Raw genomic sequence first — 21,871 nt, 5'->3', positions numbered from 1 at the left:
TGAACAGAAACAAATGGCTTCTACAATGATTAGATTTGAGGTTGTTCTTGTCTTTAGTATTTTGTCTGCAATTTGGTGTGGTAAGAATATTTTAAAAAAAAATCATGATTGATGAAAGGAAATGGTGGCAACAATATCAATAATTATATGTTTTTCTGCAGGTACTGATGGTCAAACCCTGACTGAGTCTGAATCAGTGGTTAAAAGGCCTGGAGAATCTCACAGACTGACCTGCACATATTCTGAGTTTGGTTACAATCCTCACATAGCTTGGATCAGACAGGCAGCTGGAAAAGGATTGGAATGGATTGCTGTTATCTGGTATGACAGCAGTGGCATCTACTACTCTGACTCAGTGAGAGGCCGGTTCACCGTCTCCAGAGACAACAGCAGAAGTCAGGTGTATCTGCAGATGAACAGCCTGACAGCTGGAGATTCTGCTGTTTATTACTGCGCTCAAGAGCCACAGTGACACAAAAAGCAGAAACACTGAACAAAAACTCCTGTAATCATGAATAGTATTAACAAGGAGCCACCACAGGGGGAGCCCTAACACCACTTTTCTGATATGACTGTCACACTCACCTTTCTGGACGTTTTACTTATGTTATGATTAGATGCTACATATAAGATTATGGAGTCATTCTTTCAAATCATGTGCTGTAAAAAGTGGATGCAGCTCCTATAATTTACTGCAACAAATCTGTGTCCTTGTTTACCTATTGTTTTGTAAACCAGGTCAGACAACATGGGGCGAAAAGGTGTAAATAGATTTATCTGATTTTAACAAATAAAAGTAAAGTTTTAAAACTTTGAAATTATGGCAGAATACTGGCAGAAGTGTTTAATTGTTCTTCTCAATGAACTATTTTTGAATTACTGAATAAACGTTTGAGTCTGTTTGCCTAATTTTGACAAAGTGTAGATAAGAAAAAAAAAACATATTGAATACAAACATGCACAAAAATCATTATTTAAAAAATTATTAGTGATTTTTATATGATTGTTGAACCTGACAAAAGAATGAATGAACTTAATATTAAAATACATTTTTCAAAGACTTAATTTGCTCTGGATGTTTATATATTTAAACTTTACACAGAGATTCTCATTTTCAAATAATTAAATCACAGAATTACTTTAAGGACAATATAATTGGAAACATACTATTTCTTAATACTAGTCTACAGCACATAACAAGTATTTTTATCATGTGATTCTGGTGGGGCTGGTTTGGTGTTATGCAAATGAAAAGAATCATGTTATAAAGTCTTGATCTGATGCTGTCAGCTGCAGAGGAGGAGAAACTCCCATCAGATCATCTTCAACACCAACATGTTCTCTGTAGCTCTGCTGCTGCTGCTGGCTGCTGCATCCAGTGAGTCTCACTGAGACAGAATCATTTACAGCATGATGACAGTAAATTAAATTCATTGTTGGTAACGATACAGTTTTAATGTGTTTCTCTACAGGTATAAAGTGTGAACAGCTGACACAACCAGCCTCTGAGACTGTGCAGCCAGGTCAACATCTGACCATCAGCTGTCAGGTCTCTTATTCTATGAGCAGCTACTGGACAGTTTGGATCAGACAGCCTGCTGGGAAAGGACTGGAGTGGATTGGGATGAAATACACTGGAAATTCATTCTACAAAGATTCACTGCAGAACAAATTCAGTATAGACTTAGACACTTCCAGTAAAACAGTGACTCTGAATGGACAGAATATGCAGCCTGAAGACTCTGCTGTGTATTACTGTGCCAGAGTCACAGTGACACAAACCAGCTGCAGAGCTGAACAAAAACTCCTCAGAACATGAACAGATTATATCAAACCACCAAAGGAGGAGCTTTGAGTTCATTTTTAATATTTGGAAACTTTGTCAACCTTGTTTCGCTCTTCGTAAAAATATAGCAGAAATAGAGCATCACAACAAAAATCTAAGTTTTTTTCTCATCTTTTTATATGTTGAATTAAAATAAACAAAAGTAAAATGCCTCATTTGTGTGTATAGAGTTGGTGAATGAAGCTGAATCTGATTCAGAAAATTGACACTGTTATTTTTGTAATGTATTCAAGGTGACATTTACTTAAATCATGATTTTATATAAATAATGTGTTTCAACTTCTTCTAAGAGTGTAGTGTTTTCAACGTAGCTGTTGGTGACACCGAGTTAAACCACAAATGAAGACCCTGGAGTTCAGTTGCAGCTTGTTTAATTGTCTTCATGAACATGTGGTGAAAACTGAAATGACAGAAAATATACTCTATCTCAACATGTAGAGAGATATATGCCCAAATTAAGTGGTTCAAGTTCGCTAAAATAACATTACAGGAAAATCAACAATAACATCCAACTAAACAGTATAAACTAACATATGATGTAACTTACGGCGTTCCTGCATGATAATTCAGAGTGGATGGCATCGGATAACATTTCCATGCTGCCTCTTGCATGTGAACCTTTGTTTTTAGCAAAAACGGAATACCGGAAGTAGGTAACCGGAACCGGAAGTAGAATTTACCGATAAAGCATTCTTTATTAAAACTTATATAAAGCATAAATTGTTTGTCTAAACAACTTGCAATCATTTTAATTACAATGAAATACTTTTAGAATTATTTATTCAACCTTATGAACTTACTTATTTATAGGAATGTCTTAAGGACAACACAAAGAGGTTTGTCAGAAACATTCAGTTGGCTAAAAAAATATTTGTTTTTTATCATCAACGATGATATAATACAAATATTTTATTTTTCTTATTTGGTTTAATCAGCACAAGCAGGACTGAAGACATAAAATATACAAAAGATACATGCATCTTATTCTAAACTCTAAAAACCCTCAATGTTGTTAAAATAGTTCTTCTTAACTTATACCAATACCTTTACTGATCTATATGGAATCCATCATTTATTTAATCTCTAATTCTAACTCACCTGAAATGTCACAAAATGTTTAACACAAGGAACAAATGAGACAAAAATGTTTAGTAAGCAAATAGTGTGTTTAATAAAATGCAGGGTTCTACACAGAACATCATGTGCCAATACAAGAGTGAAACGTCCACAAAAAGGTTCCAAATGCATAAAGATCAGATTAAATGTAATTTCTCAATCTGTGTTCAAGTTTCATTGTTGATTTATTGATTTCTAACTAACGTAATATGAAACAAGGGAAACCTGCTGTAAAGCTTTATATGTTTTGGTAAAACAGAAATCTACATGAAATTATTTAAAAATGAATTCAAATATAAAAATGTTTGAAAATAATCTGAAATAATCCTCCTTTTATTGATCAGATGATTTCTGTTTCTATTCCAGGAGGAGTCAATGCAAATGCTGACTGCTCCACTTTTACATGTCTGTTAGTTTAAGAGCAGCAGTGAGTTATTGGTGAACACAGTATGAACAGAGTCACATGGCTTCTACAATGATTAGATTTGAGGTTGTTCTTGCTTTTAGTATTTTGTCTTTAAACTGGCTTGGTAAGAAAAAAAAAAGGTTCATGATTCACGAAAAGAAATGGTGGTGAGAGAATCAATAATTATCTGTTTTTTCTGCAGGTACTGATGGTCAAACACTGACTGAGTCAGAATCAGTGGTTAAAAGGCCTGGAGAATCTCACAGACTGACCTGCACATATTCTGGGCTTAGCTATACTGACATAGCTTGGATCAGACAGGCGCCTGGAAAAGGACTGGAATGGATCTCTTATATCAGCTCTGGCACTAACAGCATCTACTACTCTGACTCAGTAAAAGGCCGGTTCATCATCTCCAGGGACAACAGCAGAAGTCAGGTGTATCTGCAGATGAACAGCCTGACAGCTGGAGATTCTGGTGTATATTATTGCGCTCGAGAGCCACTATGACACAGAAAGCAGAAATGTTGAACAAAACTCCTTAGTTGCATCACACAAATCACCGAAAGGGGAACCATAAGACCACTGAATTATTGGGCCTGCATCAGCAAAGAAATTCACTGTTTTTGGCTGTTTTTCTTTCCCAAACTTCTGAGGTAAAAAATGAACTGCTTGAAAGATACATTTTCTACACTCTAACATTAAAAATCAATGTGTTATTAAATAGTATAAAGCCTTTTATTTTAGCTGTCATTTAACTAAAAGAATTATCAACAACATTGAAAGTTTTTTGCTGTCAAAAGAAATACACTATAATTGTTTTAGTTCTTCCCAGAATTTCTACACAGATTATAATATCTGCTGCTTAACATGTTTATGTTCCTACACTGGATCCACTGTGGTAAGATTTAATCCTACCTTTATTTCAGCAACAAACCAAGCAGTAGTTGAATAAGTTCATTTAAAGTTTTGACTTCATATTTTGTGATGATGACAACACTGGACATAAACCTTGTTCTCTCAAAAAGGGGATTTTAGTAAAAATAAAACATCTTAAAAAGTGAAGTAAAAAGGATTTTTTTTTGTATGTTTAAATTAATGCTTGTGCAGCATTAATAGTACAAAACATGAGTTCAGTTTCCTGAATAGGCTGTTTGGACAACCTAAACATGAACAGAATCATGCTACCTCTGAAAAAGGAGAACAAATAAAGAAACATACTTTTATAGATATTGTAGACAATAAATATATTTACAGATCTAAATATATTTTAAAGCATCATCTTACTTCCTTTTAGTCTTCCTGCCAATACATCATTGAGTCATTGTTTTTATATGAAAAATGAAAACTCAATTAATAATATAAGTAGCATCTATCCATTCAGATAGATGTTACATCTTTGTTATTTTCCTCAAAAACTAGTGGAAGAACAGGAGCAGCATAACTAGTTTTCACAAAGAGTCAACAAAAGTAACAGGCTATTGTTTATGTTTCTCCTGCAATAGCAAAAATAATTTAATGTCAGCCTTGCTAATTCCAGCATACTGTCCCTCAATCCTGTGTGAAAGAGTAGAAAGAAGAAAAAGCACTAGGTAACTATTTATCATTATGCAAATGAACAGTTCTGGTTTATAAACTTGATCTGATTCTGTCAGCAGCAGAAGAAGAGAAACTCCCATCACTTTCAGCACCAACATGTTCACTGTAGCTCTGCTGTTACTGCTGGCTGCTGCATCCTGTGAGTTTCACTGAAACATTTACAGCTTGATCACATTACACTGTTAAATATTTAATAAATGTAAATTATTAAATATTTTGCACTAATTCTGAATTAAATATTTTTCTCCACAGGTATAAAGTGTGAACAGCTGACCCAGCCAGCCTCTGAGACTGTGCAGCCAGGTCAGCGTCTGACCATCAGCTGTCAGGTCTCTTATTCTCTGGGCAGCTACTATACTGCTTGGATCAGACAGCCTGCTGGGAAAGGACTGGAGTGGATTGGGATGAAATACACTGGAGATTCATACTACAAAGATTCACTGCAGAACAAATTCAGTATCGACTTAGACACTTCCAGTAAAACAGTGACTCTGAATGGACAGAATATGCAGCCTGAAGACTCTGCTGTGTATTACTGTGCCAGAGAGCCACAGTGACACAAACCAGCTGCAGAGCTGAACAAAAACCCCTCAGAACATAAACAGATTATATCAAACCACCAAAGGAGGAGCTTTGAGTTCATTTTTAATATTTGGAAACTTTGTCAATTTTATTTTACTCTTTTGTAAAAACATTACAGAAATAGATAATTACAACAAAAATATAGATTGTGTCTAAGTTTTTTTTATATGTTTAATTAAAATAAACAAAAGTCAGATTCCTCATTTGTGTGCACAGAGTTGGTGAATCAAGTTGATTCTGATTAAGAAAATCCATCCATTTTCTGTTCACTCTTGTCCCTAATGGGGTCTGGATGGTTGCTGGTGCTTATCTCCAGCTACGTTCCCGGTGAGAGGCGGGGTTCACCCTGGACAGGTCATAAAGAAAATTTAAACTGTTATATTTATAATTCAACGTTCAAGGTGACATTGATTTAAAACATAATTTTATATAAATAATATGTTTCAACTTCCACTAAGAGGTTTGTCAGAGACATTCAGTTTGCTAAAAAAAGTTTTTTTCCATCAACAATAATATAATACAAATATTATATTCTTCTTATTTGGTTTAATCAGCAGAAGCAGGACTGAAGACATAAAATATACAGTATACATGCATCTTATTCTAACCTCTAAAAACCCTCAATGTTGTTAAAATAGTTTTTCCTAACTTTTACCAACACCTTTACTGATATACAGTACAGACCAAAAGTTTGGACACACCTTTTAATTCAATGAGTTTCCTTTATTTTCATGACTATTGACATTGTAGATTCACACTGAAGGCATCAAAACTATGAATAACACATGTGGAAATATGCACTAAACAAAAAAGTGTAAAACAACTGAAAATACCCCTTATATTCTAGTTTCTTCAAAGTAGCAACCTTTTGCTGTGATTACTGCTTTGCACACACTCTGCATTTTCTTGATGAGCTTCAAGAGGTGACATGGTTTTCACTTCATAGGTGCCCTGTCAGGTTAATAAGTGGGATTTATTGCCTTATAAATAGTCATGAAAATAAAGAAAACCCATTGAATTAGGAGGTGTGTCCAAACTTTTGGTCTGTACTGTATGTGGAATCCATCATTTATTTAATCTTTAACTCTAACTCACCTGGTTAATGTTTAACCCAAGGAAAAAAGAGACAAACATGTTTAGTAAGCAAACATTGTGTTTAATAAAATGCAGGGTTCTGTGGCATCATGTGGCAATACAAGAGTGAAACACATCCACAAAAAATGTTTCAAATGTACAAAGATCATGTTAAATGTAATTCCTTAAACAAACTGTGTTCAAGTTTCATTGTTAATTTATGATTTCAATATAACTTATGACAGTTATATTTTAATATAACTTATGACAGTTATATTAAAATGACAGTTTGTGTAAAAACAAGTGGAGGTAAAGCTTTATTTGTTTTGGCGTCCACATATAATTATTTATAAATGAATTTAAATATCAAAGTGTTTGAAAACAATCTGAAATAATCGTCTAACATTGCTTTTGTTGATCAGATGATTTATGTTTCTATTCCACCAGGAGGAGGAGTCAATGCAAATGCTGACTGCTTAACTTTTACATGTCTGTTAGTTTAAGAGAAGCAGTGAATTAGTGGCGAACGGAGTTTGAACAGAGTCACATGGCTTCTACAATGATTAGATCTAAGGTTCTCCTTGCTCTAATTATCTTGTCTGCAAACTGGAGTGGTAAGAACAGAGATGTTTTTAGCCAACATTATAATTGATGAAAAGAGATAGTGGTGAGACAATCAATAATTATCTGTTTATCTGCAGGTAATGATGGTCAAACACTGACTGAGTCAGAATCAGTGGTTAAAAAGCCTGGAGAATCTCACAGACTGACCTGCACATATTCTGGATTTGTTGGTAATTATGCTACAGCGTGGATCAGACAGGCAACAGGAAAAGGACTGGAATGGATTGCTTTTATCTGGGGTGAAAGCAGCGGCACGTACTACTCTGACTCAGTGAGAGGCCGGTTCACCATCTCCAGAGACAACAGCAGAAGTCAGGTGTATCTGCAGATGAACAGCCTGACAGCTGGAGATTCTGCTGTTTATTATTGCGCTCGGTTATACACAGTGACACAAAAAGCAGAAACGCTGAACAAAAACTCCTGTAATCATGAATAGTTTTAACAAGAAACCACCACAGGGGGAGCCCTAACACCACTTTTCTGAGATGAATCTCACACTCACCTATCTAGTAGCTTTACTTATGTTATAATTAGTTGCTACAGATAAGAGTATGGAGACATTCTTTCCAGTCATGTGATGTAAAACGTGGATGCAGCTGTCATATTTTCTTGCAACAAATCTTTGTTCTAGTCTATCTATTGTTTTGTAAACCAGGTCAGACAACATGGGGCGAAAAGGAGTAAATAGATTTTTCTTATTTTAACAAGTAAAAATTAAAGTTTTAATTGAAATGTACTTCTCATGGAAATATTTTTTAATGACTGAATAAATGTTTGAGTCTGTTTGCCTAATTTTGACAAAGTGTAGATAAGAAAAAAAAAACATATTGAATACAAACATGCACAAAAATCATTATTTTAAAAATTATTAGTGATTTTTGTATGATTGTTCCAACCTGACAAAATAATTAATCAACCATAATATTAAAATACGTTATTCAAAGACTTAATTTGCTCTGGATGTTTATATATTTAAACTTTACAGAGATTCTCATTTTCAATTAATTAAATCACAGAATTAATTTAAGGACAATATAATTGGAAACATACTATTTCTTAATACTGGTCTACAGCACATTAAAAGTATTTTTATCATGTGATTCTGGTGGGGCTGGTTTGGTGTTATGCAAATGAAAAGAATCATGTTATAAAGTCTTGATCGGATGCTGTCAGCTGCAGAGGAGGAGAAACTCCCATCAGATCATCTTCAACACCAACATGTTCTCTGTAGCTCTGCTGCTGCTGCTGGCTGCTGCATCCAGTGAGTCTCACTGAGACAGAAACATTTACAGCATGATGACAGTAAATTAAATTCATTTTTGGTAACGATACAGTTTTAATTTGTTTCTCCACAGGTGTGAAGTGTGAACAGCTGACCCAGCCAGCCTCTGAGACTGTGCAGCCAGGTCAACGTCTGACCATCAGCTGTCAGGTCTCTTATTCTATGAGCAGCTATGCAACAGCTTGGATCAGACAGCCTGCTGGGAAAGGACTGGAGTGGATTGGGTGGAAATATACTGGAGGTTCATACTACAAAGATTCACTTCGGAACAAATTCAGTATCGACTTAGACACTTCCAGTAACACAGTGACTCTGAATGGACAGAATATGCAGCCTGAAGACTCTGCTGTGTATTACTGTGCCAGAGAGCCACAGTGACACAAACCAGCTGCAGAGCTGAACAAAAACCCCTCAGAACATAAACAGATTATATCAAACCACCAAAGGAGGAGCTTTGAGTTCATTTTCAATATTTGGAAACTTTGTCAACCTTGTTTTGCTTTTTTGTAAAAACATTGCCGAAATAGATCATTACAACAAAAATATAGTTTTTGTCTCCTCTTTTTGTTTTTATTGTTTATTGTTTAAAATAAACAAAAGTCAAAATCCTCATTTGTATGCACAGAGTTGGTGAATGAAGCTGTTTCTGATTCAGAAAATTTAAACTGTTACATTTATAATGTATTCAAAAATCATGTTTTAAGTAAAAGGTGACATTTTCTTAAAACATGAGTTTCTAGAAATAATGTGTTTCAACTTCCACTAAGAGGTCTGTCAGAAACACTGAGTTTGCTGAAGAATATATTTTTTTGTCACCAACAATAACATAATACAAATATTATTTTCTTCTTATTTGGTTTAATCAGGACAAGCAGGACTGAAGACATAAAATATACAAAGACTCTTGGAGCAAGGCCTGGTCTCAAGGAGGGCAGCAAAGAAGCCACTTCTCTCCAGGAAAAACATCAGGGACAGACTGATATTCTGCCAAAGGTACAGGGAGTGGACTGCTGAGGACTGGGGTAAAGTCATTTTCTCTGATGAATCCCCTTTCCGATTGTTTGGGACATCTGAAAAACAGCTTGTTCGGAAAAGACGAGGTGAGCGCTACCACCAGTCTTGTCTCATGCCAACTGTAAAGCATCCTGAAACCATTCATGTGTGGGGTTGCTTCTCAGCCAAGGGAGTCGGCTCTCTCACAGTCTTACCTAAAAACACAGCCATGAATAAAGAATGGTACCAGAATGTCCTCCGAGAGCAACTTCTCCCAACTGTCCAAGAGCAGTTTGATGATGAACAATGCCTTTTCCAGCATGATGGAGCACCTTGCCATAAAGCAAAGGTGATATCTAACTGGCTCAGGGAACAAAACATGGAGATTTTGGGTCCATGGCCTGGAAACTCCCCTGATCTTAATCCCATTAAAAACTTGTGGTCAATCATCAAGAGACGGGTGGACAAACGAAAACCTAGGAATTCTGACAAAATGCAAGCATTGATTGTGCAAGAATGGACTGCTATCAGTCAGGATTTGGTCCAGAAATTGATTGAGAGCATGCCAGGGAGAATTGCAGAGGTCCTGAAGAAGAGGGGTCAACACTGCAAATATTGACTTGCTGCATTAACTCATTCTAACTGTCATTAAAAGCTTTTGTTACTCATAATATGATTGCAATTGTATTTCTGTATGTGATGACAACATCTGACATACACACATGAAAACCAGAGGGCAGCGGATCATGTGAAAATATAATATTTGCGTCATTCTCAATACTTTTGGCCATGACTGTACACAGAACATCGTGTGACAATACAAGAGTGAAACAAATCCACAAAAAAAGTTTAAAATGCACGAAGATCATATTAAATGTCATTCCTTAAACAAAGTGTGTTCAATTTTCATTGGTAATTTATAATTTTAATATAACTTATGACAGTTATATTAAAATGACAGTTTGTGTAGAAACAAGTGGGAACTGATGTAAAGCTTTATTTATTTTGTTAAAACATGAGTCTACATCAAATTGTTTAAAAATGAATTCAAATATCAAAGTGTTTGAAAATAATCTGAAATAGTCGTCTAACTTTGCTTTTTGTTGATAAATGTTAATGATTTATGTTTCTATTCCAGCAGGAGGAGGAGTCAATGCAAATGCTGACTGCTTAACTTTTACATGTGTGTTAGTTTAAGAGAAGCAGTGAATTAGTGGCAAACACAATATGAGCAAAGACAAATGGCTTCTACAATGATTAGATTTGAGGTTGTCATTGCTTTTATCATCTTGTCCTTAAACTGGAGTGGTAAGAAAAAAATATGTTTTTAACCAAATTCATGATTGATGTAAAGAGATGGTGGCAAAATAATTTAATTGTTCTGTTTTTCTGCAGGTACTGATGGTCAAACACTGACTGAGTCAGAATCAGTGGTTAAAAGGCCTGGAGAATCTCACAGACTGACCTGCACATATTCTGGACTTGGCAATACTGACATAGCTTGGATCAGACAGGCAACTGGAAAAGGACTGGAGTGGATCTCTTATATCTTGTACAGCAGTGGTGGAATCTCCTACTCTGACTCAGTAAAAGGCCGTTTTACCGTTTCCAGAGACAACAGAAGAAGTCAGGTGTATCTGCAGATGAACAGCCTGACATCTGGAGATTCTGCTGTTTATTACTGCGCTCGAGAGCCACAGTGACACAGAAAACACAAATGCTGAACAAAAACTCATGTAATCATGAATAGTTTTAACAAGAAACCACCACAGGGGGAGCCCTAACAACACTATTCTTACCTGACTGTCTTTCTCCCTTTACAGGTTCTTTTGTTGTTATTGTTATTAAATGGAGTCATTCCACACAGTCCTGTACTAAGCAAGCACAATACAACTATCCTAAATTATTTACTTTATTTGTCAAAATTACAACAGAGTTGTGTTTGAAATATATTCACATCACACTGTTTGATATATTTTTCAAATCTTGAAAGACCTTCAGAGGCATATTAAATTTGCTTAAAAAATGACATAAAATTCAATATAACTTGCAAGGTGCAGCAAATAGGTAAGTATATCAGTAAATTGCTTTTTAGCAATATTTAGGTAAGATGTATTACATAAAGATATGTCAAATGATTTACCAGAACGTTCTAAACTATACAATCCTCTATTGCTAAACTGCAAACAACAGAAATTTTACATTCACAGCTAAATACTTATTTTCAGTTTAAAAATGTCCTATTAAAATAATACCTTTTAGTAATAACTACTCATTTTCTGAACATATGAACCACTGCTTGAAAACTCTACAAGAATCTGAAGGACTGACTTGAGATTTAGAAGCTCCGGGATCATTGACACTTCAAATGAATGAATGAAACTTTTCATACAGCCATTCTTGATTTTATTTCTAACTTTTACTCATCTAATTTTATTGTGTAAAACAAAGCAACAAAGACAAACATGTTTTGGAAGGAAACACAAAACCATTCAGGTCAGATGGGCCATTCACGTTGCTTTCTTTTACAAACCTACTTCCACTTTGATTCTGTAAACAAACCCTTTCAAACCAATTTACCTAATAATTCTATGCTATTTCTTATGTTGTTAGTTATGTTAGAAATTTATAGGTTAAAACAAAACAAAAGGTGACAATACAATAGTTATGCACTCTGTTAAAAACAGTTCATGTTATAGTTTATGATTTCCTGTTTCTTCAGATTTTCATCATGTGGTTCAACTTAAAATATCTTGTTTGCTTCTTCCACAAATACATACTGATGTGAGATTTAGAGGCTCAGGGATCATTGACACTTCAAATGAATAAATGAAACTTTTCATGCAGCCATTCTTGATTTCTCCAGGTTTTCATCAACAAGTGGTTCAACTAAAAATATCTCGTTTGATCCTTCCACAAAAACATTCATAAATGCAAATTACATAACAGGTCAAAAAAAAATATTTACAAAAATAAAATTTACATTAATTTCTGTTCCAATTTTATTAGTTAAGTTATGTTTTAGAAATAACGTAATAATATCACAGTTGATATAGAAATTTGTAAAATCTGCCTTAAGCCTTAAATTTCCCCCAAATCTTGTTTGCATTTATCAAATGGATCTGGTTTCTTCTTCAAGAGGAGGAGTCAATGCAAATACTGACTGCTCCACTTTTACATGTCTGTTAGTTTAAGAACAGCAGTGAATTAGTGGCAGTTTTAACATAGACAAATGGCTTCTACAATGATTAGATTTAAGGTTGTCATTGCCTTTATCATCTTGTCCTTAAACTGGGGCGGTTTACGTCAATTTGTGATTAACGTAAATAGATGGTGGAAAGACAATCAGTTATCTGTTCTTTTATGCAGGAACTGATGGTCAAACACTGACTGAGTCAGAATCAGTGGTTAAAAGGCCTGGAGAATCACATAGACTGACCTGCACATATTCTTTTTGTTATAGTGCTCATTATACTAACGCTTGGATCAGGCAGGCAGCTGGAAAAGGTTTGCAGTGGATTGTTTATATCAGCAGTGGTAGTGGCACCAGCCACTCTGACTCACTGAAAACCCGGTTCACCATCTCCAGAGAGAACATCATAAGTCAGGTGTATCTGCAGATGAACAGCCTGATATCTGAGGATTCTTCTATTTATTATTGCGGTCGAAAGTCACAGTGACAAAGAAAGCAGAAACACTGAACAAAAACTCTTGTAATCATGAATAGTTTTAACAAGAAGCCACCACAGGGAGAGCCCTAACACCACTTTTCTGACATGACTGTCACTCTCAGCTCTCTAGTAGCTTTATCTATGTTATGATTAGTTGCTACAGATACGAGTATGGAGTCATTCTTTCCAGTCATGTGATGTAAAACGTGGATGCAGCTCTTATATTTTCTTGCAAGAAATCTGTGTCCTTGTTTACTTACTGTTTTGTGAACCAGGTCAACAACATGGAGGAAAAGGACTAAGTAGATTTATCTGATTCTAACAAGTAACAAATAAAGCTTTTAATCTCTGAAATTATGGCAGAAGCTTTTAATTCCAGTATTCTCAGGGAATTATTACTGAATGACTGCTAACAGTGAATGTAAATCTGTTTGCAGAATTTTGAATCTGTTTGCAGAATTTTGACGATGTGTAGAAAAAAACACACAATGAATTCAAACATGCACAAAAGTCATTATTTTAAAAACAATTAGTGATTCCTATAAGACCGTTCCGCTCTGATAAAAGAATGAATAATTAAATCACAGACTAAATTTAAGGACAATATAAATAGAAACATACTATTTCAAAATTCTGGTCCACAGCACATAAAAATGATTTTTATCATGTGATTCTGGTGGGGCTGGTTTGGTGATATGCAAATGAAAAGAATCATGTTATAAAGTCTTGATCTGATGCTGTCAGCTGCAGAGGAGGAGAAACTCCCATCAGATCATCTTCAACACCAACATGTTCTCTGTAGCTCTGCTGCTGCTGCTGGCTGCTGCATCCAGTGAGTCTCACTGAGACAGAATCATTTACAGCATGATGACACTAAATTAAATTCATTGTTGGTAACAATACATTTTTAATGTGTTTCTCTACAGATATAAAGTGTGAACAGCTGACACAACCAGCCTCTGAGACTGTGCAGCCAGGTCAACGTCTGACCATCAGCTGTCAGGTCTCTTATTCTATGAGCAGCTATGCAACACACTGGATCAGACAGCCTGCTGGGAAAGGACTAGAGTGGATTGGATGGAAATACACTGGAGATTCTGGCTACAAAGATTCACTGCGGAACAAATTCAGTATCGACTTAGACACTTCCAGTAAAACAGTGACTCTGAATGGACAGAATATGCAGCCTGAAGACTCTGCTGTGTATTACTGTGCCAGAGAGCCACAGTGACACAAACCAGCTGCAGAGCTGAACAAAAACCCCTCAGAACATAAACAGATTATATCAAACCACCAAAGGAGGAGCTTTAAAATCATTTTTAATATTTGGTAACTTTGTCAACCTTGTTTTGCTCTTTTGTAAAAACATTGCAGAAATACATCCTTACAACAAAAATATAGTTTTTGTCTCATTTTTTATATGTTTAATTAAAGTAAACAAAAGTAAAATGCCTCATTTGTGTGTATAGAGTTGGTGAATGAAGCTGAATCTGATTCAGAAAATTGAAATAGTTATAATGTATTCAAGGTGACATTGACTTAAAACATGATTTTATATAAATAATGTGTTTCAACTTCCACTAAGCGGTTTGTCAGAAACATTCAGTTTGCTAAAAAAATCTTTTTTGTCATCAACAATGATATAATACAAATATTATATTCTTAGAATTCAGTTAAATCAACACAAGCAGGACTGAAAATAAAAAAAAACATATGGAGAGGACACATGCACCTTATTGTAGACTCTAAACCTCTCAATCTTGATAAAATAGTTCTTTCTGAACTGTACCAACACCTTTACAGTTCCAGGATATATCTGAAATACATCATTGATTTAAATTCGAACTCTAGCATACCTAATGTGTAACATAAGGGAAAAAACAGACAAACATATTTAGTAGGCAAAAATTGTGTTTAATAAAAGAACAGAAACATTTCTAAAAGTAAGAAAAAGTTCTGCACAGAACATCACGTAACAACACAAAAGTGAAACTGATGTAAAGCTTTATATGTTTTGGTAAAACAGGAATCCATATAAAATTATTTGAAAATGAATTCAAATATCAAAATGTTTGAAAATAATCTAAAATAATTGTCCTAAAGCAATCGTCCATCTTTGTTTATATTGATAAATTATTTGTGTTTTTCACCAGGAGGAGAAGTCACTGCAAATACTGTCTGCTCCTCTTTTACATGTTTGTTAGTTTAAGAGCATTGGTGAATTAGTGGTGAACACAGTATGAACAGAGACACATGGCTTCCACAATGATTAGATTTAAGGTTCTCCTTGCTGTTATTATCTTGTCCTTAAACTGGAGCGGTAAGAAAAAAAAGATTCTTTTTTTTTTTTTTAAGAAATTCATGATTGATGTAAAGAGATGGTGGCAAAATAATTTAATTGTTCTGTTTTTCTGCAGGTACTGATGGTCAAACACTGACTGAGTCTGAATCAGTGGTTAAAAGGCCTGGAGAATCTCACAGACTGACCTGCACATATTCTGGGCTTGGCAGTCCTGCCATAGCTTGGATCAGACAGGCAACTGGAAAAGGATTGGAATGGATTGCTTTTATCTGGTATGACAGCAGCAGCATGTACTACTCTGACTCAGTGAGAGGCCGGTTCACCATCTCCAGAGACAACAGCAGAAGTCAGGTGTATCTGCAGATGAACAGCCTGACAGCTGGAGATTCTGCTGTTTATTACTGCGCTCGAAGAGCCACAGTGACACAGAAAGCAAAAACACTGAACAAAAACTCCTCTGTGAATTAATAGTTTTAACAAGAAGCCACCACAGGTGGAGCCCTAACACCACTTTTCATATATGACTGTCACACTCACCTCTCTGGCAGCTTTACTTATGTTATGATTAGATGCCAGAGATAAGAGTATGGAGTCATTATTTCCAGTCATGTGCTGTAAAACGTGGATGCAGCTCTCATATTTTCTTGCACAAATTTGCGTTCTTGTTTACTTGCAGTTTTGTAAACCAGGTCAACAACATGGGGAAAAAGAACTAAATGGGTTTATCTGATTCAAGTAACAAATAAGGCTTTTAATCTTTAAAATGATGGCAGAAGGTTTTAATTGAGATGTACTTCTCAGGGAACTATTACAGAATGACTGCTAACAGTGAATGTAAATGTTTGAGTCTGTTTGCAGAATTCTGATGATGTGTAGATAAAAAAAATGCATAATGAATTCTAACATGAACAAGTCAATATCTTAAAAATAATAATTGATTTTTATATGATCGTTCTACTCTGACAAAAGAATGAATCAACCATAACATTATAATGCATTATATAAAGACTTAATTTGCTCAAGATGTTTATATATATATAAATTTTCTACATTAATTCTCAGTTTCAAATAATTAAATCACAGAATTAATTTAAGGACAATATAACTGGAAACATACTATTTCTTAATACTGGTCCACAGCACATTAAAAGTATTTTTATCATGTGATTCTGATGGGGCTGGTTTGGTGTTATGCAAATGAAAAGAATCATGTTATAAAGTCTTGATCTGATGCTGTCAGCTGCAGAGGAGGAGAAACTCCCATCAGATCATCTTCAACACCAACATGTTCTCTGTAGCTCTGCTGCTGCTGCTGGCTGCTGCATCCAGTGAGTCTCACTGAGACAGAAACATTTACAGCATGATGACACTAAATTAAATTCATTGTTGGTAACGATACATTTTTAATGTGTTTCTCTACAGATATAAAGTCTGAACAGCTGACAGCCAGCCTCTGAGACTGTGCAGCCAGGTCAACGTCTGACCATCAGCTGTCAGGTCTCTTATTCTCTGGGCTATGGAACAGCTTGGATCAGACAGCCTGCTGGAAAAGGACTGGAGTGGATTGGGTGGAAATACACTGGAGGTTCTAACTACAAAGATTCACTGCGGAACAAATTCAGTATAGACTTAGATACTTCCAGTAACACAGTGACTCTGAATGGACAGAATATGCAGCCTGAAGACTCTGCTGTGTATTACTGTGCCAGAGAGTCACAGTGACACAAACCAGCTGCAGAGCTGAACAAAAACCCCTCAGAACATAAATAGATTATATCAAACCACCAAAGGAGGAGCTTTGAGTTCATTTTTAATATTTGGAAACTTTCTCAACCTTGTTTTGCTCTTTTGTAAAAACATTGCAGAAATAGATCCTCACAACAAAAAATATAGAGTTTATATTTAAATTGAATAAAAGTCAAATTCCTCCATTGTGTGCACAGAGTTGGTGAATGAAGCTGATTTTGATTCAGAAAATTTAAACTGTTATATTTATAATGTAACGTTCAAGGTGACATTGACTTAAAACATAATTTTATATAAATAGCGTGTTTCAACTTCTACTAAGAGGTTTGTCAGAAACATTCAGTCTGCTAAAAAAATTATTTTTTGTCATCAAAAATGATATAATACAAATATTATATTCTTCTCATTTGTTTTAATAAACACAAGCAGGACTGAAAACATAGAACATACAGAGGATATATGCATCTTATTCTAAGCACTAAAAAACCCCCATTTATGTTAACCCTCTATGGCATGACTTTTTATTTTTGTGGGGAAGAAATATTTTCCTGCTTTCTTTGGGAGCTTGGTGGTCCCTAATTACATGTCAATCATAAAATCGGACTCTGACACCTCCTGGAACCAGATTTGGGTTTGTTGCCTCAGGGTAACATTGGTCTAGAACACCAAGATTGTCTACACTGATTATGAGAAATGAAATACAAATCAAACAAAAACTATATTCATAAAAGAACTATTTTTTGGACAAAAATATGTCAAAAATCATGCCCCCCAAAAAATAAAATAAAGGAGCAATGTGAGGTACAGCTATGTGGTTTGTTGCCTGAGGGCAACGCCATGCCATAGAGGGTTTTAAAATTGTTCTTTTCCAAAATATACCAACACCTTTACTGTTCCCAAATCTATCTGAAATTTAATCAGTGATTTAATTTCCAACTTTAACTCACTTCATGTGTAACACAAGGAAAAAAAGGAGACAAACATGTTTAGTACGCAAAAAAACGTGTTTAAAAAAGGCACAGAAACATTACAAAAAGTAACAAAAAGTTCTGCACAGAATATCATGTGGCGATGCAAAAGTGAAACATATCTACAAAAATGTTGAAAAATGTACAAAGATCATATTAAATGTAATTCTTGAAAGAATTTGTATTAAAGTTTCATTGTTGATTTATGATTTCAAAATAACTTAATTTTACAGTTCGTGTTGAAATAAGTTAAATCTGCTGTAAAGCTTTATCTGTTTTGGTAAAACAGGAATCAACATCAAATTATTTAAAAATGTCTTCAAAACCCAAAATGTCTGAAAATTATCTGAAATAATCATCCAATTTTGCTTTTTTTGATCAGATGATTTGCGTTTCTTCCTCAGGAGGAGGAGTCAATACAAATTCTGTCTGCTCCACTTTTCCATGTCTGTTAGTTTAAGAGCAGCAGTGAATTAGTGGTGAACACAATAGGAACAGAGACAAATGGCTTCTACAATGATTAGACATCAGGTTTTCCTTGTCTTCATTATTTCATCCTTAAAATGGAGTGGTAAGAAATAAAGGTTCATGATTGATGTAAAGAAATGGTGGCAAGACAATTTTAATTGTTCTGTTTTTCTGCAGGTACTGAAGGTCAAACACTGACTGAGTCTGAATCAGTGGTTAAAAGTCCTGGAGAATCTCACAGACTGACCTGCACATATTCTGGGTTTAGTAGCACTCCTAGAATAGCTTGGATCAGACAGGCAGCTGGAAAAGGACTCGAGTGGATCGCTTATATTAGCGAAAGCAGCGGCTACATCTACTACTCTGACTCAGTAAAAGGCCGGTTCACCGTCTCCAGAGACAACAGCAGAAGTCAGGTGTATCTGCAGATGAACAGCCTGACAGCTGGAGATTCTGCTGTTTATTACTGCGCTCGAGAGCCACAGTGACACAAAAAGCAGAAACACTGAACAAAAACTCCTCTGTGAATTAATAATTTTAACAAGAAGCCACCAGAGGAAGCATAACACCAGTTTTCTTAATCACAACCAACACATTTAGATATACTAATAGTTTCACACAGAAGAAATAACTATGGGACTATTCAGAAGATTTAAATCCATTAGAAAAAGATTTTGCATTAATATTTTAGATTAGATTAAAAATTAAATACAGGCATCAATTTAAAGTATTCCTATCTTTACAATGTTTGATATCTCTTAATGTTTTCTCTTTAAAAATACACAGATTTTTCTTAATATGTTTTTCAATGTCAAAATAAATGTCAATAGCTAAAAACATTATGTAAGAATACAATTGTAGTTCTGCACATAAAATAAAGCAGATCACTCTCTTAAAGTCTCTTTGTTGTTCTTGAGAGTTTCCCTGCATGTGGCTCAGTGATGCTGATAAATACTCAAACTACTTTTCCTTTCTATATTGGGAAGACACATTTCTTTTAAATACTGAAATAATAACACGATTTTAATAATAATGAAAAAAAAGAGCTGTTCATTATTTAAGACAGATGCAATGAGCTTGAATGAAGAAAATGTGCAGCTTTGGTTGTTGGAAACTCTGATTGGCCAATTTGTCACAATTTAGATTAGTGTCCTAATCTCTCATAATACTCAGAAGGCAAACAACTAACAAAAGAATGAGGATGATAATAAGTCAAATATTTCCCAAACAATGCATTATTGGCACTTCATGTCAGCTACAAGGACAGAAATATTAACCAGTCATAATTAACCAATACACTCATTGGCTGATTATCATTATGCAAATACAGTGTTCAGGTTTATAGACTTGGTCTTGATCAGCTGCAGAAGAAGGGAAACTCCCTGATATACCTTCAACACCAACATGTTCTTTGTCGCTCTGCTGCTGCTGGCGGCTGGATGCTGTGAGTCTCACTGAGACAGAAATATTTTCAGCATGACACTAAACTGAATATTTTTTTCTGAATATTCAGTTTCGATGTGTTTCTCTGCAGGTGTGAAATGTGAACAGCTGATCTAGCCAGCCTCTGTGACTATGCAGCCAGGTCAACATCTGACCATCAGCTGTCAAGTCTCTTATTCTATGAGCAGCTATACAACACACTGGATCAGACAGCCTGCTGGGAAAGGACTGGAGTGGATTAGGTGGAAAAACGCAGGAGGTTCTAGCTACAAAGATTCACTTCGGAGCAAATTCAGTATCAACTTAGACGCTTCTAGAAAAACAGTGATTCTAAATGGACAGAATATGCAGCCTGAAGACTCTGCTGTGTATTTCTGTGCAAGAGACCCACAGGGATGTAAACAAGCAGCAAAGCTGTGCAAAAACCAGCAGAACCTGAACAGGTCATATCAAACCACCAGAGTAGGGGCTCTAACTGTGCTTTTTAAAAAAAATTTTGTGTATTTGAGCTCTAGGACCATTTCTAATTTCATGAATTTGAAAACCTTCTTATTGTGATCTTTCTATTTATAGAAACAAAAAGAACACAATATTTGTGAATATTTGCAAAAACCCCTTTTTTTAAAGCTGTTTTTATATACTAGTATTTTAACATTTATTAGTTAAACTTGACAATTAAAGCTCCTTCTGATTCTGAAGTTGTATATAAAGTTCCTAGAGTGGCATTTAAAATGTATTTCAATCCAGGTGACATTAGTCTGAAAAGCTTCATGTATTTACCATGTATTAAAATGTACTCAGAGGTATGTTAGAATTAGTATGTGTAGTCATAGAAACAGAAACACCAAACTACATTAATGTTTATATTGTCCCTTTGTAATAGAATCAGAGAATTAATGTGAAATTACCGTTATGAATTGAAGGATGCTGTCCATTCTTGGTCATATGTAAAGCATTTTTTTTATCACGTGCTTCTGATATGGTTGGTTTGCAATTATGCAAATCAGAAGTGTCAGGTTTATACAATTGATCTGATGCTGTCAGCTGCAGAAGAACAGAAACTCCCATTACATCAACTTCATCATCAACATGTTCTCTGTTGCTCTACTGCTGCTGCTGGCTGCTGTATCCTGTGAGTCTCACTGAGACAGAAACATTTACAGCTTGATCACATTAAATTTAATATTTATTGCTGATAACAGTTCTAATGTTTCCTCTCACAGGTGTGGAGTGTGAACAGCTGACACAGCCGGCCTCTATAACTGTGCAGCCAGGTCAACGTCTGACCATCAGCTGTCAGGTCTCTTATGATTTGGACATCTACTGGACAGCTTGGATCAGACAGCCTGCTGGGAAAGGACTGGAGTGGATTGGTAGAGACACAGAATTCAAAAATTCATTAAAAAACAAATTTGGAGGTAGCTTAGACTCTTCCAGTAGAACAGTGACTCTGAATGGACAGAATATGCAGCCTGAAGACTCTGCTGTGTATTACTGTGCCAGACAGAGAACCACAGTGACACAAACAAGCAGTAAAGCCGTATAAAAACCCCTGAACAGGCTGTCAAACCACCAGAGGGAGCTCTCTGGCTTCCTTGTTGCTATTTTAACTTAAAACAGTTATGTTTAAAATTTAACTGTGACAACGTGACAATTAACCAAGAAAAAAATTCTAATCATACATGATGTGATTTACCGTTTTTGACATTTTTATATGTTATAAACAATATTTCAGTAATCCGTGTCTTTAT

General features: G+C 35.2%; 1 protein-coding gene and 3 gene segments (V, D, J or C); all 4 read left to right on the top strand.

The window, feature by feature from the left end:
- Positions 1-21,871, top strand: part of LOC106700343 — a 245,212-nt gene that overhangs the window by 18,288 nt on the left and 205,053 nt on the right. The gene's annotated exons all lie outside the window — the stretch shown is intronic.
- Positions 5,044-5,552, top strand: LOC102230031. The segment is given in 2 exon segments: positions 5,044-5,106; positions 5,220-5,552. Coding segments are annotated over 2 exon segments (348 nt in total).
- On the top strand, positions 8,429-8,985 carry LOC102230293. The segment is given in 2 exon segments: positions 8,429-8,508; positions 8,603-8,985. Coding segments are annotated over 2 exon segments (348 nt in total).
- LOC102230561 lies at positions 13,906-14,452 on the top strand. The segment is given in 2 exon segments: positions 13,906-14,025; positions 14,120-14,452. Coding segments are annotated over 2 exon segments (348 nt in total).

The sequence above is a fragment of the Xiphophorus maculatus genome, chromosome 16, assembly GCF_002775205.1.
Source record: "Xiphophorus maculatus strain JP 163 A chromosome 16, X_maculatus-5.0-male, whole genome shotgun sequence".
Classification (NCBI taxonomy): domain Eukaryota; kingdom Metazoa; phylum Chordata; class Actinopteri; order Cyprinodontiformes; family Poeciliidae; genus Xiphophorus; species Xiphophorus maculatus.
This window is presented reverse-complemented; position numbering and strand designations above follow the sequence as displayed.